This window comes from Somniosus microcephalus, chromosome 7 (assembly GCF_052327205.1).
Source record: "Somniosus microcephalus isolate GS21.2 chromosome 7, FLI_Smic_1.0, whole genome shotgun sequence".
NCBI classification, from domain to species: Eukaryota; Metazoa; Chordata; class Chondrichthyes; order Squaliformes; family Somniosidae; genus Somniosus; species Somniosus microcephalus.
This window is the reverse complement of record NC_140993.1, coordinates 204,624,947-204,637,989: the sequence shown is the minus strand read 5'-3', so window position 1 is coordinate 204,637,989 and position 13,043 is coordinate 204,624,947. Positions and strand designations below refer to the sequence as shown.

The window sequence follows — 13,043 nt, the reverse complement described above, 5'->3', positions numbered from 1 at the left end:
GTCAGCAAGGTGAACTTCTGCCCATGCAGATAGTGGTTGAATTTTTTTACTCCCCATACTAGGCTGAGGGCTTCCCTGTCGATCTGGGCGTAGTTGCGCTCTGCTGAGGTTAGTGACCAAGACACAAAGGCTACTGGCCTCTCCAACCCGTCTGGGAATTTGTGCGACAGCACCGCTCCAATACCATAGGGTGATGCATCACATGCCAACTGAATTGGTAGTGCTGGGTTGAAATGGGCCAACACCTCTTTTGATGTGATCAATTCTTTGCACTTCTGGAAAGCTCGTTTACATTCATCATTCCACTTCCATGGTACCCCCGTTTGCAGTAGGGTGTTCAGTGGGTGTACTACTGTAGACAAATTTGGTAAGAACTTATGGTAGTAGTTCACCAGCCGAGGAACGACCTCAGTTGTGCCACATTTTCTGGTGCTGGAGCCTTGACTACTCCCTCAATCTTTTCAGGAGACTTATGTAACCCTTCTTCATCAATAATGTGGCCACAATACGAGATCTGCTTCTGGAAAAACTCGCACTTGTGGCGATTAGCTCGTAGCCCATATTCCTTTAATCTAGTGAGCACCTTCTCCAGGTTGGCGAGGTGATCACTGTCATTTTCGCCCGTGACCAGGATGTCGTCCAAATAACACTGGGTCCCTGGAATCCCTTGCAGGACTTGATCCATTGCCCTTTGCCAAATAGCCGGAGCCGATGCGACCCCGAACACCAGACGGTTGTATTGGTAGAGACCTTTATGAGTGTTGATCGTGAGGTATTGTTTCGAGGCTTCTTCTACCTCCATTTGCAGGTACGCCTGGGCCAGATCAATTTTGGTGAAGCGTTTACCTCCAGATAGCGAGGCAAAAATATCCTCAATCCGTGGAAGTGGATATTGTACCGTGTGACGGACTGGGTTCACTGTCACCTTAAAATCCCCACAGATGCGGACCATCTTTGGTTCCCCAGGCGTATTACTCAACGACCTCTTCATTACAGGAACGATGGGTGTAGCCCACTCGCTCCAGTCTACTTTGGACAGTGCTCCTGAACGTTCCAACCCTTCCAGCTCTGCTTCGATGGCTGGTCGGATCGCATAAGGCACCGGTCTGGCCTTAAAAAACTTTGGCCGTGCATTTTCCTCTATTTTAATCGTCGCTGTTATGCCTGTTAGTGTTCCGAGTCCCTCCTGGAACACTTCTTGTGCGTCAGTTAGCATTTTTGACAGTCGTCCCGGTGTGACGTCATCATCCTTTTTGGCCTCAACCTTCAGTGCCTGTATGGAATGCCAATCTAATTGTATCTTCCGGATCCATTCACGTCCTAGTAGTGGTGGTCCTCCATCTGACAATACATATAGGTCCATTTTGGGTATTTCCTGGCCTTTGTATATCACGTTCACCCTTATTTTTCCTTTGGGGTAGACTTTTTGCCCCGTGTACGTCTTTAAGACAATCTCTGTAGCTTTCAAGGGTATATGTGAAAATAGCCGCTTGTAGTCCCTTTGGTTTATGACTGTTAGGGCTGATCCTGTGTCCAATTCCATTTTCACTTGGACTCCGTCTATCTTGAGCGTGACCCAGATTGTCTGGCGATCCTCCATTTTGATTACCTTATGTAGTTTCAGACAACCCAGCTCCTTGCTTCCGGAGTCTGTATCACTTTTCTGTTCGTCTGAACTACTGACCATCACCTTATGTACCTTTTTGTACTTCTCCTGTGGAGATTTCTTGCTGCTGGTTTTCTTCCCTGACCTGCAGACTCTTGCTATGTGTCCTGCTTTTCCACACTGTCTGCACACTTGGTCCTTGAACCAACAATCCTTCTGGTCATGTGTTGTTCTGCCACAGCGATAACACTTCCCTGCTCCATATGACATTTCATTGGTGCCATATTCTTGCGGTCTCCTTCTGGGTTCCTTCACTTTGAAGCCCACACACAAACTTGTCCCTTAACGTATCTGCTAGTCCCAATCCAAACTGGCAGTGTTTCGATAGCTTGCGCAGTTCCGTTAAGTACTCAGCATTACTTTCGTCTTTATGCTTGTTCCTTTTGTGGAACTTAAATCTTTCTGCTATCAGCAGCAATGTGGGGTTTAAGTGGTCCTGTAGGATTTCCACTATGCTTTCGAAATTCTTATCCACTGGCTTCTCTGGGGTTATTAGGTTTCGCAGTAAGCCATAAGTTTTTGCACCCATGGAATTCAACAAAACCAGTGCTTTCCTAGCATTTGGCACTTCATTCGCCTTGCAGTGCACCTCAATGCGTTCCACATATGTCGCCCAATCTTCGACTTCATTGTCAAACGCAGTGATACTGCCACTCTTCGGCATCCCTGGGTGTGATTAAATTGTCTAAAATGGCGTCTCCCGCGCTCTCCCTTCTTCTCCGCTGGCACAAAACGGCGTCTCCCGCGCTTCCTTTCTTTCCCCCGCGGACGCTGTTCAGCCCTTGAGCCCTGGCTGTGCTCTGCGCGTTCTCCTGTGCGCCTCTCTCGTTGCCGCCACTCGGTCCTGAACCCGGCTGCTGCTTTACCCTCTCTTTTTTGTTTTCCGTCAACGCCGCTCGGTTTTCAACCCCCGGCTGCGCCCTGTGCGCTTCACTCTCTCTCTTACCCCGTCGACGCTGCTCGGCCTTTTCTGTGCCGTCGGTTGGCTCCAGCCACCGCTGTCCGGGAAGGGTCTGTGCTGTACCTGTTGCCAGTCTGTTGCTGGATCGTCGTGGCTGGAGAACCAAGCCCAGCTCTCAACAGCCTCCCCTGCGATGTTCACTCTCTGCCGGATGACTGGGCAGTTGCTCGTGGTCGACGCCCGTGCTTCTGGCCTCAACTTTCTTCCACCATCCTCCTGGAGTGAATCCTTGAAAGGAAATGCAGAGTTGCAGGTAGATTCGAATTGACCTCATCGCCACTGTTGAATCCGTGATTCTTAAAGTATGATGTTTTCCAATAACTAGACGGAGGCTGTAAATTAACAATCAACAGGTGTTTACTGGAGGAGGGTAGTCTAAAGACTAACAGTACAGAGGCATGCTCAAGGCTTATATACAGGTGTGGTCACTGCCGGTACTACAATATACAGGAGCTGTAAAAGTAGTTCTCTCTTAAAGGTACATACACTACATCTCCCACCGCTTGGTGTCGGGTCAGTTCTGCACAGACAGACCTGACACCTGGGAGACTCGCATGGAGGCGGGCTGACAGCGGGTTTACTAACGACTATTATTCTTTGCTATTTTGACAGCGGACCTGCCTCCAAACCTGTACTCTGAACGCCGGCAAAATTCCGGCCTTTATGTCCTCCCAACTTGCTTTCCCACCTATCTTTGTATCGTCACAAATTTGCCTACATTACACTCGGTCCCTCCATCCAAGTCATTAATATAGATTGTAAATAGTTGAGGCCCCAGCACTGATCCCTATGGCACCCCACTAGTTACAGTTTGCCAACCTGAAAATGACCCATTTATCCCGACTCTCTGTTTTCTGTTAGTTAGCCAATCCTCTATCCTCCATGCTAATATATTACCCCCAACACCATGAGCTTTTATCTTGTGCAGTAACCTTTCATGTGTCACCTTATCGAATGCCTTTTTGAAATCCAAATACAGCACGGTGGCATAGTGGTTAGCACTGTTGCCTCACAGCGCCAGAGACCCGGGTTCGAATCCGGCCTCGGGTGACTGTCTGTGTGGAGTTTGCACATTCTCCCTGTGTTTGCGTGGGTTTTCTCCGGGTGCTCCGGTTTCCTCCCACAGTCCAAAGATGTGCGGGTTAGGTTGATTGGCTATGATAAATTGACCCTTAGTGTTAGGGGGATTAAATACGTGGGGATAGGGTGGGATATGTGTTGGTGTAGGGGTTACGGGGATCGGGTGGGATATGTGTCGGTGCAGGCTCGATGGGCCGAAATGGCCTCTATCTACACTGTGGGGTTTCTGTGATTCTGTGATTTCTGTGACTACATCTACTGGTTCCCCTTTATCCACCCTGCTTGTTACATCCTCAAAGAACTCTAATAAATTTGTCAAACATGATTTCCCTTTCATAAAATCATGTTGACTCTACTTGATTGCATTATGATTTTCTAAATGTCCTACTATTACTTCCTTAATAATGGATTCCAGCATTTTCCCAATGACTCTCTCTCTCTGATTCTCTCTCTCTGAGTCTCCCTCTCCCTCTCTGATTCACTCTCTCTCTCTCTGATTCTCTCAATGATTCTCTCTCTCTGATTCTCTCTCTCTCCCTCTGATTCTCTCAATGATTCTCTCTCTCTGATTCACTCTCTCTCTCAGTCTCTCTCTCTCTCTCTGATTCTCTCAATGATTCTCTCTCTCTCTCAGTCTCTCTCTCTCCCTCTGATTCTCTCTGATTCTCTCTCCCTCTGATTCTCTCAATGATTCTCTCTGATTCTCTCTCTCTGAGTCTCCCTCTCCCTCTCTGATTCACTCTCTCTCTCAGTCTCTCTCTCTCTCTCTGATTCTCTCTCTGATTCTCTGTCTCTCCCTCTGATTCTCTCAATGATTCTCTCTGATTCTCTCTCTCTGAGTCTCCCTCTCCCTCTCTGATTCACTCTCTCTCTCAGTCTCTCTCTCTCTCTCTGATTCTCTCAATGATTCTCTCTGATTCTCTCTCCCTCTGATTCTCTCAATGATTCTCTCTGATTCTCTCTCTGATTCTCTCAATGATTCTCTCTGATTCTCTCAATGATTCTCTCTGATTCTCTCTCTCTCTCTCTGATTCTCTCTCTGATTCTCTCAATGATTCTCTCTGATTCTCTCTCTGATTCTCTCAATGATTCTCTCTGATTCTCTCTCTCTCTCTCTGATTCTCTCTCTGATTCGCTCTCTGATTCTCTCAATGATTCTCTCTGATTCTCTCTCTGATTCTCTCTCCCTCTGGTTCTCTCAATGATTCTCTCTGATTCTCTCTCTCTGATTCTCTCTCTCTCCCTCTGATTCTCTCAATGATTCTCTCTCTGATTCGCTCTCTGATTCTCTCAATGATTCTCTCAATGATTCTCTCTGATTCTCTCTCTGATTCTCTCTCCCTCTGATTCTCTCAATGATTCTCTCTGATTCTCTCTCTCTGATTCTCTCTCTCTCTCTCTCTGATTTTCTCTCTGATTCTCTCTCTGATTCTCTCTCTGATTCTCTCTCTGATTCTCTCTCCCTCTGATTCTCTCTCTGATTCTCCCTCTGATTCTCTCTGATTCTCTCTCCCTCTGATTCTCTCTCCCTCTGATTCTCTCTGATTCTCTCTCCCTCTGATTCTCTCTCTGATTCTCTCTCTCTCCCTCTGATTCTCTCTCATTCTCGCTCTGATTCTCTCTGATTCTCTCTCTCTCCCTCTGATTCTCTCTCATTCTCCCTCTGATTCTCTCTCTGATTCTCTCTGATTCTCTCTCCCTCTGATTCTCTCTCTGATTCTCTCTCTCTCTCTCTCTGATTCTCTCTCCCTCTGATTCTCTCTGATTCTCTCTCTGATTCTCTCTCTGATTCTCTCTCTGATTCTCCCTCTGATTCTCTCTGATGCTCTCTCTGATTCTCCCTCTGATTCTCTCTCTGATTCTCTCTGATTCTCTCTCTGATTCTCTCTGATTCTCTCTGATTCTCCCTCTGATTCTCTCTGATTCTCTCTCTGATTCTCTCTCTGATTCTCTCTGATTCTCTCTGATTCTCCCTCTGATTCTCTCTGATTCTCCCTCTGATTCTCTCTGATTCTCCCTCTGATTCGCTCTGATTCTCCCTCTGATTCTCTCTGATTCTCTCTCTGATTCTCTCTCTGATTCTCTCTGATTCTCTCTCTGATTCTCTCAATGATTCTCTCCCTGATTCTCTCTCTGATTCTCTCTGATTCTCTCTCTGATTCTCTCTGATTCTCTCAATGATTCTCTCTGATTCTCTCTGATTCTCTCTCAATGATTCTCTCTGATTCTCTCTGATTCTCCCTGATTCTCTCTCAATGATTCTCTCTGATTCTCTCTGATTCTCTCAATGATTCTCTCTCTCTCTCTCTGATTCTCTCTGATTCTCTCTCAATGATTCTCTCTGATTCTCTCAATGATTCTCTCTGATTCTCTCTCTGATTCTCCCTCTGATTCTCTCTCTGATTCTCTCTGATTCTCTCTCTCTCTCTCTGATTCTCTCTGATTCTCTCTCTGATTCTCCCTCTGAATCTCTCTCTGATTCGCTCAATGATTCTCTCTGATTCTCTCTCTGATTCTCTCAATGATTCTCTCTGATTCTCTCTCTGATTCTCCCTCTGATTCTCTCTGATTCTCTCAATGATTCTCTCTGATTCTCTCTGATTCTCTCTCTGATTCAATCTGATTCTCTCTCTCTCTCTCTGATTCTCTCTGATTCTCTCTCTGATTCTCCCTCTGATTCTCTCTCTGATTCTCCCTGATTCTCCCTCTGATTCTCCCTCTGATTCTCTCTCTGATTCTCTCTCTGATTCTCTCTGATTCTCTCTCTGATTCTCTCAATGATTCTCTCTGATTCTCTCTCTCTCTGATTCTCTCTCTGATTCTCTCTCTGATTCTCTCTCCCTCTGATTCTCTCTCTGATTCTCCCTCTGATTCTCTCTGATTCTCTCTCCCTCTGATTCTCTCTGATTCTCTCTCCCTCTGATTCTCTCTGATTCTCTCTCCCTCTGATTCTCTCTCTGATTCTCTCTCTCTCCCTCTGATTCTCTCTCATTCTCGCTCTGATTCTCTCTGATTCTCTCTCTCTCCCTCTGATTCTCTCTCATTCTCCCTCTGATTCTCTCTCTGATTCTCTCTGATTCTCTCTCCCTCTGATTCTCTCTCTGATTCTCTCTCTCTCTCTCTCTCTGATTCTCTCTCTGATTCTCTCTCTGATTCTCTCTCTGATTCTCCCTCTGATTCTCTCTGATGCTCTCTCTGATTCTCCCTCTGATTCTCTCTCTGATTCTCTCTGATTCTCTCTCTGATTCTCTCTGATTCTCTCTGATTCTCCCTCTGATTCTCTCTGATTCTCTCTCTGATTCTCTCTCTGATTCTCTCTCTGATTCTCTCTGATTCTCTCTGATTCTCCCTCTGATTCTCTCTGATTCTCCCTTTGATTCTCTCTGATTCTCCCTCTGATTCGCTCTGATTCTCCCTCTGATTCTCTCTGATTCTCTCTCTGATTCTCTCTCTGATTCTCTCTGATTCTCTCTCTGATTCTCTCAATGATTCTCTCCCTGATTCTCTCTCTGATTCTCTCTGATTCTCTCTCTGATTCTCTCTGATTCTCTCTCTGATTCTCTCAATGATTCTCTCTGATTCTCTCAATGATTCTCTCTGATTCTCTCTGATTCTCTCTGATTCTCTCTCAATGATTCTCTCTGATTCTCTCTGATTCTCCCTGATTCTCTCTCAATGATTCTCTCTGATTCTCTCTGATTCTCTCAATGATTCTCTCTCTCTCTCTCTGATTCTCTCTGATTCTCTCTCAATGATTCTCTCTGATTCTCTCAATGATTCTCTCTGATTCTCTCTCTGATTCTCCCTCTGATTCTCTCTCTGATTCTCTCTGATTCTCTCTCTCTCTCTCTGATTCTCTCTGATTCTCTCTCTGATTCTCCCTCTGATTCTCTCTCTGATTCGCTCAATGATTCTCTCTGATCCTCTCTCTGATTCTCTCAATGATTCTCTCTGATTCTCTCTCTGATTCTCCCTCTGATTCTCTCTGATTCTCTCAATGATTCTCTCTGATTCTCTCTGATTCTCTCTCTGATTCAATCTGATTCTCTCTCTCTCTCTCTGATTCTCTCTGATTCTCTCTCTGATTCTCCCTCTGATTCTCTCTCTGATTCTCCCTGATTCTCCCTCTGATTCTCCCTCTGATTCTCTCTCTGATTCTCTCTCTGATTCTCTCTGATTCTCTCTGATTCTCTGATTCTCTCAATGATTCTCTCTGATTCTCTCTCTCTCTGATTCTCTCTCTGATTCTCTCTGATTCTCTGTCTCTCCCTCTGATTCTCTCAATGATTCTCTCTGATTCTCTCAATGATTCTCTCTCCCTCTGATTCTCTCAATGATTCTCTCTGATTCTCTCAATGATTCTCTCTCCCTCTGATTCTCTCAATGATTCTCTCTGATTCTCTCAATGATTCTCTCTCCCTCTGATTCTCTCAATGATTCTCTCTCTGATTCGCTCTCTGATTCTCCCTCTGATTCTCTCAATGATTCTCTCTGATTCTCTCTCTGATTCTCCCTCTGATTCTCTCAATGATTCTCTCTGATTCTCTCTCTGATTCTCCCTCTGATTCTCTCAATGATTCTCTCTGATTCTCTCTCTCTTCCTCTGATTTTCTCAATGATTCTCTCTCCCTCTGATTCTCTCAATGATTCTCTCTCTGATTCTCTCTCTGATTCTCCCTCTGATTCTCTCAATGATTCTCTCTGATTCTCTCTGATTCTCCCTCTGATTCTCTCAATGATTCTCTCTGATTCTCTCTCTCTTCCTCTGATTTTCTCAATGATTCTATCTGATTCTCTCTCTCTTCCTCTGATTCTCTCAATGATTCTCTCTGATTCTCTCTCTCTTCCTCTGACTTTCTCAATGATTCTCTCTGATTCTCTCTCTGATTCTCCCTCTGATTCTCTCAATGATTCTCTCTGATTCTCTCTCTCTTCCTCTGATTTTCTCAATGATTCTCTCTGATTCTCTCTCTCTTCCTCTGATTTTCTCAATGATTCTCTCTCTCTCTGATTCTCTCTCACTCTCTATTGCTTTGATTCTTTTGCTGGGTGCTCTTTTTTACTTGTTTGGCTGAAGCAACATCTGAGTTCATGAAGCAGAAAATGTCACAGGCTGTTTGCCAGAATTTCAGCTGCTCGACATTCTAGGTCCACTTGTAGACCACAGGATTGCTGGCAATTACTAAATAGCTGAAAATAAAATGCCCTCAAACTTTCTGAGAGGTGCTCATGCCATTCCTATGGTCCACTTGTCAGTTTAGAATAAAGACAGGAATATGGCAGTGAAAACCCATAGATTAACAGAGATTATTCTTTCCTCGTTCATACTTGTTTTTGAACTTGGAATTACGAGTCACCTTGTGTGGATGACATAAATAGACTTTGCCTTAAAGCAGAGGAGGTTAAGGGGAGATTTAATAGAGATATTCAAAATTATGCAGGGTTTTGATAGAATAGGTAGGGAGAAACTGTTTCCACTGGCAGAAGATTTGGTAACTAGAGGACACAGATTTAAGATAATTGGCAAAAGAACCAGAGGGGAGGTGAGGAGAATTTTTTTTACCAGCGAGTTGTTATAATCTGGAATGCACTGCCTGAAAGGGTGGTGGAAACAGCTTCAATAGTAACTTTCAAAAGGGAATTGAATATGTACATGAAAAGGAAAACAAATGCAGGGCTATGGGGAAAGTGCAGGAAGTAGGACTAATTGGATAGCTCTTTCAAAGAGCCGGCACAGGCACGATGGGCTGAATGGCCTCCTTCAGTGCTGTTGGATTCTATGATCCTGTGATAGATCTGAGACCACTGGCATTGGAATATAATGTATACTGAAAACAATTTACTTACGCCAGGTTATTTCAGTTCTCACCTGTAAATGGAGATGTTAGAAATCATTCAAGGTTAAATATTACCAGTTGCCTCCAGACTGAAGTAATATTCAAGCATCACTATGAATATCTTCTTAACTCCAGCACCTTTTGAGTATGATCCAATGTTAAGTAACATCATAATTGTTTTTTGTTTTTCAATTTGCAGGTGCTTCAGAAGCTTGGTAAAGCAGATGAAACAAGAGATGAGCAGTTTGAAGGATTTATACAAAACTTCAAAAAGCAGGAGGTAAGTAAAGAAAGATCTTGCATTTATATAGCACCTTCTCACATCATGAGGACTCCCCAAAGCACTTCTGAGCCAATGAATTACTTTTGAAGTATAGTCACTGTTGTTACGGAAAAAAACACGGCAGCCATTTTAGTATACAGCAAGTTGCCACAATGAAATGAATGGGTTAATCTGATTTTTTTTAGTGGAGCTGGTTGAGGGAGGAATGTTGGCCCAGTAGCATGTTCTGTCATTCAGGTCGGAGAACTAGACATCATTGTTTCATCCTCCAGCAAAAACATGAAGTTGACATGTGGTCCAGTACGAAATAGTGCTCTCTGGTTCCTGATGTAAACTTGATGTTGAGAGGATGAGTAGTAACAAAGCTGGTGATTATCTATACAGACACAGCCATAGTTAGTGCAGGAACCAATCATTCTACCGACGTCCCTATATTAACTGGTTTCATTAAGAAAATGTCTGATGTTCTCCCCCTCCTCTATTTTATAATCCCCTTTCCTTTTAAGGTTTCCACATCCTGCACCATTTCCTGACGTATGGGAAGCAACAACAACTACTTGTATTTATATAGCACCTTTAACGTAGTAAAATGCCCCAAGGCGCTCCACAGGAGCATTATCAAACAAAATTTGACACCAAGCCACATAAGGAGATATTAGGACAGGTGACTGAAAGCTTAGTCAAAGAGGAAAGTTTTAGGATGTGCTTTAAAAGAAGAGAGAAAGGTAGAGAGGCAGAGAAGTATAGGGAGGGAATTCCAGAGCTTAGGGCCTAGGCATCTGAAGGCATGGCCACCAATGGTGGAGCAATGAAAATCTGGGATGCACAAGAGGCCAGAATTGGAGGAGTGCAGAGATCTCGGAAGGTAGTAGGACTGGAGGAGATTACAGAGATAGGGAGGGGCGAGGCCATGGAAGGATTGAAAACAACGATGAGAATTTTAAAATTGAAGTGTTGCGGGACCGGGAGCCGATGTAGGCCAGCGAGCACATGGATGAATGGGACTTGGTGTGAGTTAGGATACGGGCAGCAGAGGTTTGGATGAGCTCAAGTTTATGGAGGGTGCAAAGTGGGAGGCCAGGCCAGCCAGGAGAGCGTTGGAATAGTCAAGCCTAGAGGTAACAAAGGCATGGATGAGGGTTTCAGCAGTAGATGAGCTGAGGCAGGGTGGAGACAGGTGATGTTACAGAGGTGAAAGTAGGTGGTTTTGATGATGGAGAGGATATGGGGTCGGAAGCTCAGCTCAGAGTCAACTAGAACGCCATGGTCTGGTTCAGCCTCAGACAGTGGCCAGGGAGAGGGATGGAGTCAATGGCTAGGAAATGGAGTTTCTGGCAGGGACCGAAGACAATGGGCTCGATTTTGCCAGGCCCGAGGAGGCGAGATTGGAGGCGTGTGAGTTGTTAAAATTGCAAAAAATGGAGGGCGGGCCCGATCCTGCCTCCATCCCGCCTCCAAGCAATTTTCCCACATGCGAGTTTTCTGACCCCGTTTCCATCCTGCCTCCAAGAGGCGGGATAGGCTCTTCAGGCCCTTAACAACCACTTAATTTCCTCTATAATCCCATTTTGAGAGGCTTTTCCGATTTTTAACCCTTTTCCCACATTCTGCATGCCTCCTCTGGAACACGCCAGTGAATCCTTGCGGCTTCACAAGTGGATTGCTTACTAACAGCTGCAGCTCCACCATTATAAAGGAGTTTTCACCAATCATCATTTGCAGGGGGCAGAACTTTGTTGTCTCAGGTCTGGGGGAACTTTTAGCAGGCATACTCATTGTTCTGGAAGTTTGTAGCCTGACACCCATTTCCAGTGTGACCTCCTGGGAAACCCCTCTCCCCACATTGACTGAACGCTTCCTCAACTGAGGTATTTACCAGAAGAATGGGAACTATTTATTTCCTTTCCTCCTGGACATCAGAGTCGGACGAAGACCAGCCACGGCAGCAGCAGAACCCTGACCAACAGCAGCACCAACTGCAAGAGCAACAGCAGGAGCTCCAAGCTGCTGCTCGCCCACCTGAAGCTGCACAGGGCAGAAGGCACCAGCGCATGGAAGCACGTCGGCACAGGAGATACCCCCAAAACAGGGTCTACAGACAGAGGATCAGCTACCTCAACATGACTGAGCAGCAGTGCCAAAGGAGGCTCAGACCTTCGCGAGAGGTAGTGGGTGACATCTGCGCAATGCTGCAGCAAGACCTGGAGCCCAGAGGAGCAGGTGGACAACCCTTACCAGTGGCCATCAAAGTCACCACTGCACTCAACTTTTTAGCTTCAGGCTCATTTCAGGGATCAGCAGCAGACATCAGCGGCATCTCCCAGGCGGCCGCACACACTTGCATCACGCAGGTAACCGATGCCCTTTTTGCCATCGCGCAACAATCACATCAATTTCTCCAAGGATCAAGCCAGTGTAACTGCGCGTGCGGTTGGGTTTGACAATCTGGCAGGCTTTCCAAGCGTGCAGGGCGTTGTTGACTGCACACATGTGGCCCTTAAGGCACCCCATCACAATCCGGGTATTTTTGTCAACCGCAAGGGATTCCACTCCCTTAACGTACAGCTGGTGTGTGACCACAAGAAGGAAATTTTGCATGTTTGTGCCAAGTACCCTGGCAGTTGCGATGACTCCTTCATCCTGCGCCAGTCTAGTGTGCCTCCGCTCTTCAGTCCGCCAGACCAACTTTGCGGATGGCTACTTGGAGACAAGGGCTATCCCCTGAAGACGTGGCTAATGGCGCCGTTGAGGAGCCCTTCCAACGAAGCAGAGGAGCGCTACAACTCCAGCCACATGTCCACCAGATCCATAATAGAGCAAACCATCGGCTTGCTGAAGATGCGCTTCAGATGCCTTGATAGATCAGGTGGAGCCCTGCAGTACTCAACAGCCAGGGTCTCCAGAATGGTCGTGGTTTGCTGTGCACTTCACAACATGGCACAGCATCGTGGCTTGCAGATGCCTGAGGAACAAGTGGCTCATCACATAGCCTCCTCAGATGAGGAGGAGGAGGAGAGCATCAATGAACAGCTTGCAGAGGCGCATCAACCAACGGCAGCAGCATGCGAGCACATTGCTGCCCGGGATGCAAGGCACGCACTCATCTTGGCCAGATTTTCTTAGCCTGCACAATCAAACACTTTTGCCTCGCACCTTCTTATTAGACCCTCGACAATGGCCAGGAACCTGCGGATTCCTATCACTCTGACCACTACA

The 13,043-nt window shown here is 45.9% G+C and overlaps 1 protein-coding gene across 9 annotated transcripts in view; it reads left to right on the top strand.

The window, feature by feature from the left end:
• The window catches only part of amph (amphiphysin), a 529,225-nt gene that overhangs the window by 149,099 nt on the left and 367,083 nt on the right, over positions 1–13,043 (top strand). For all 9 annotated transcript variants that reach the window (XM_085993363.1, XM_085993361.1, XM_085993365.1 and 6 more), the window contains exon 2: positions 9,744–9,824. In XM_085993363.1, coding sequence (XP_085849489.1) covers positions 9,744–9,824 — 81 coding nt within the window. The remainder of the gene's footprint in view (positions 1–9,743; positions 9,825–13,043) is intronic.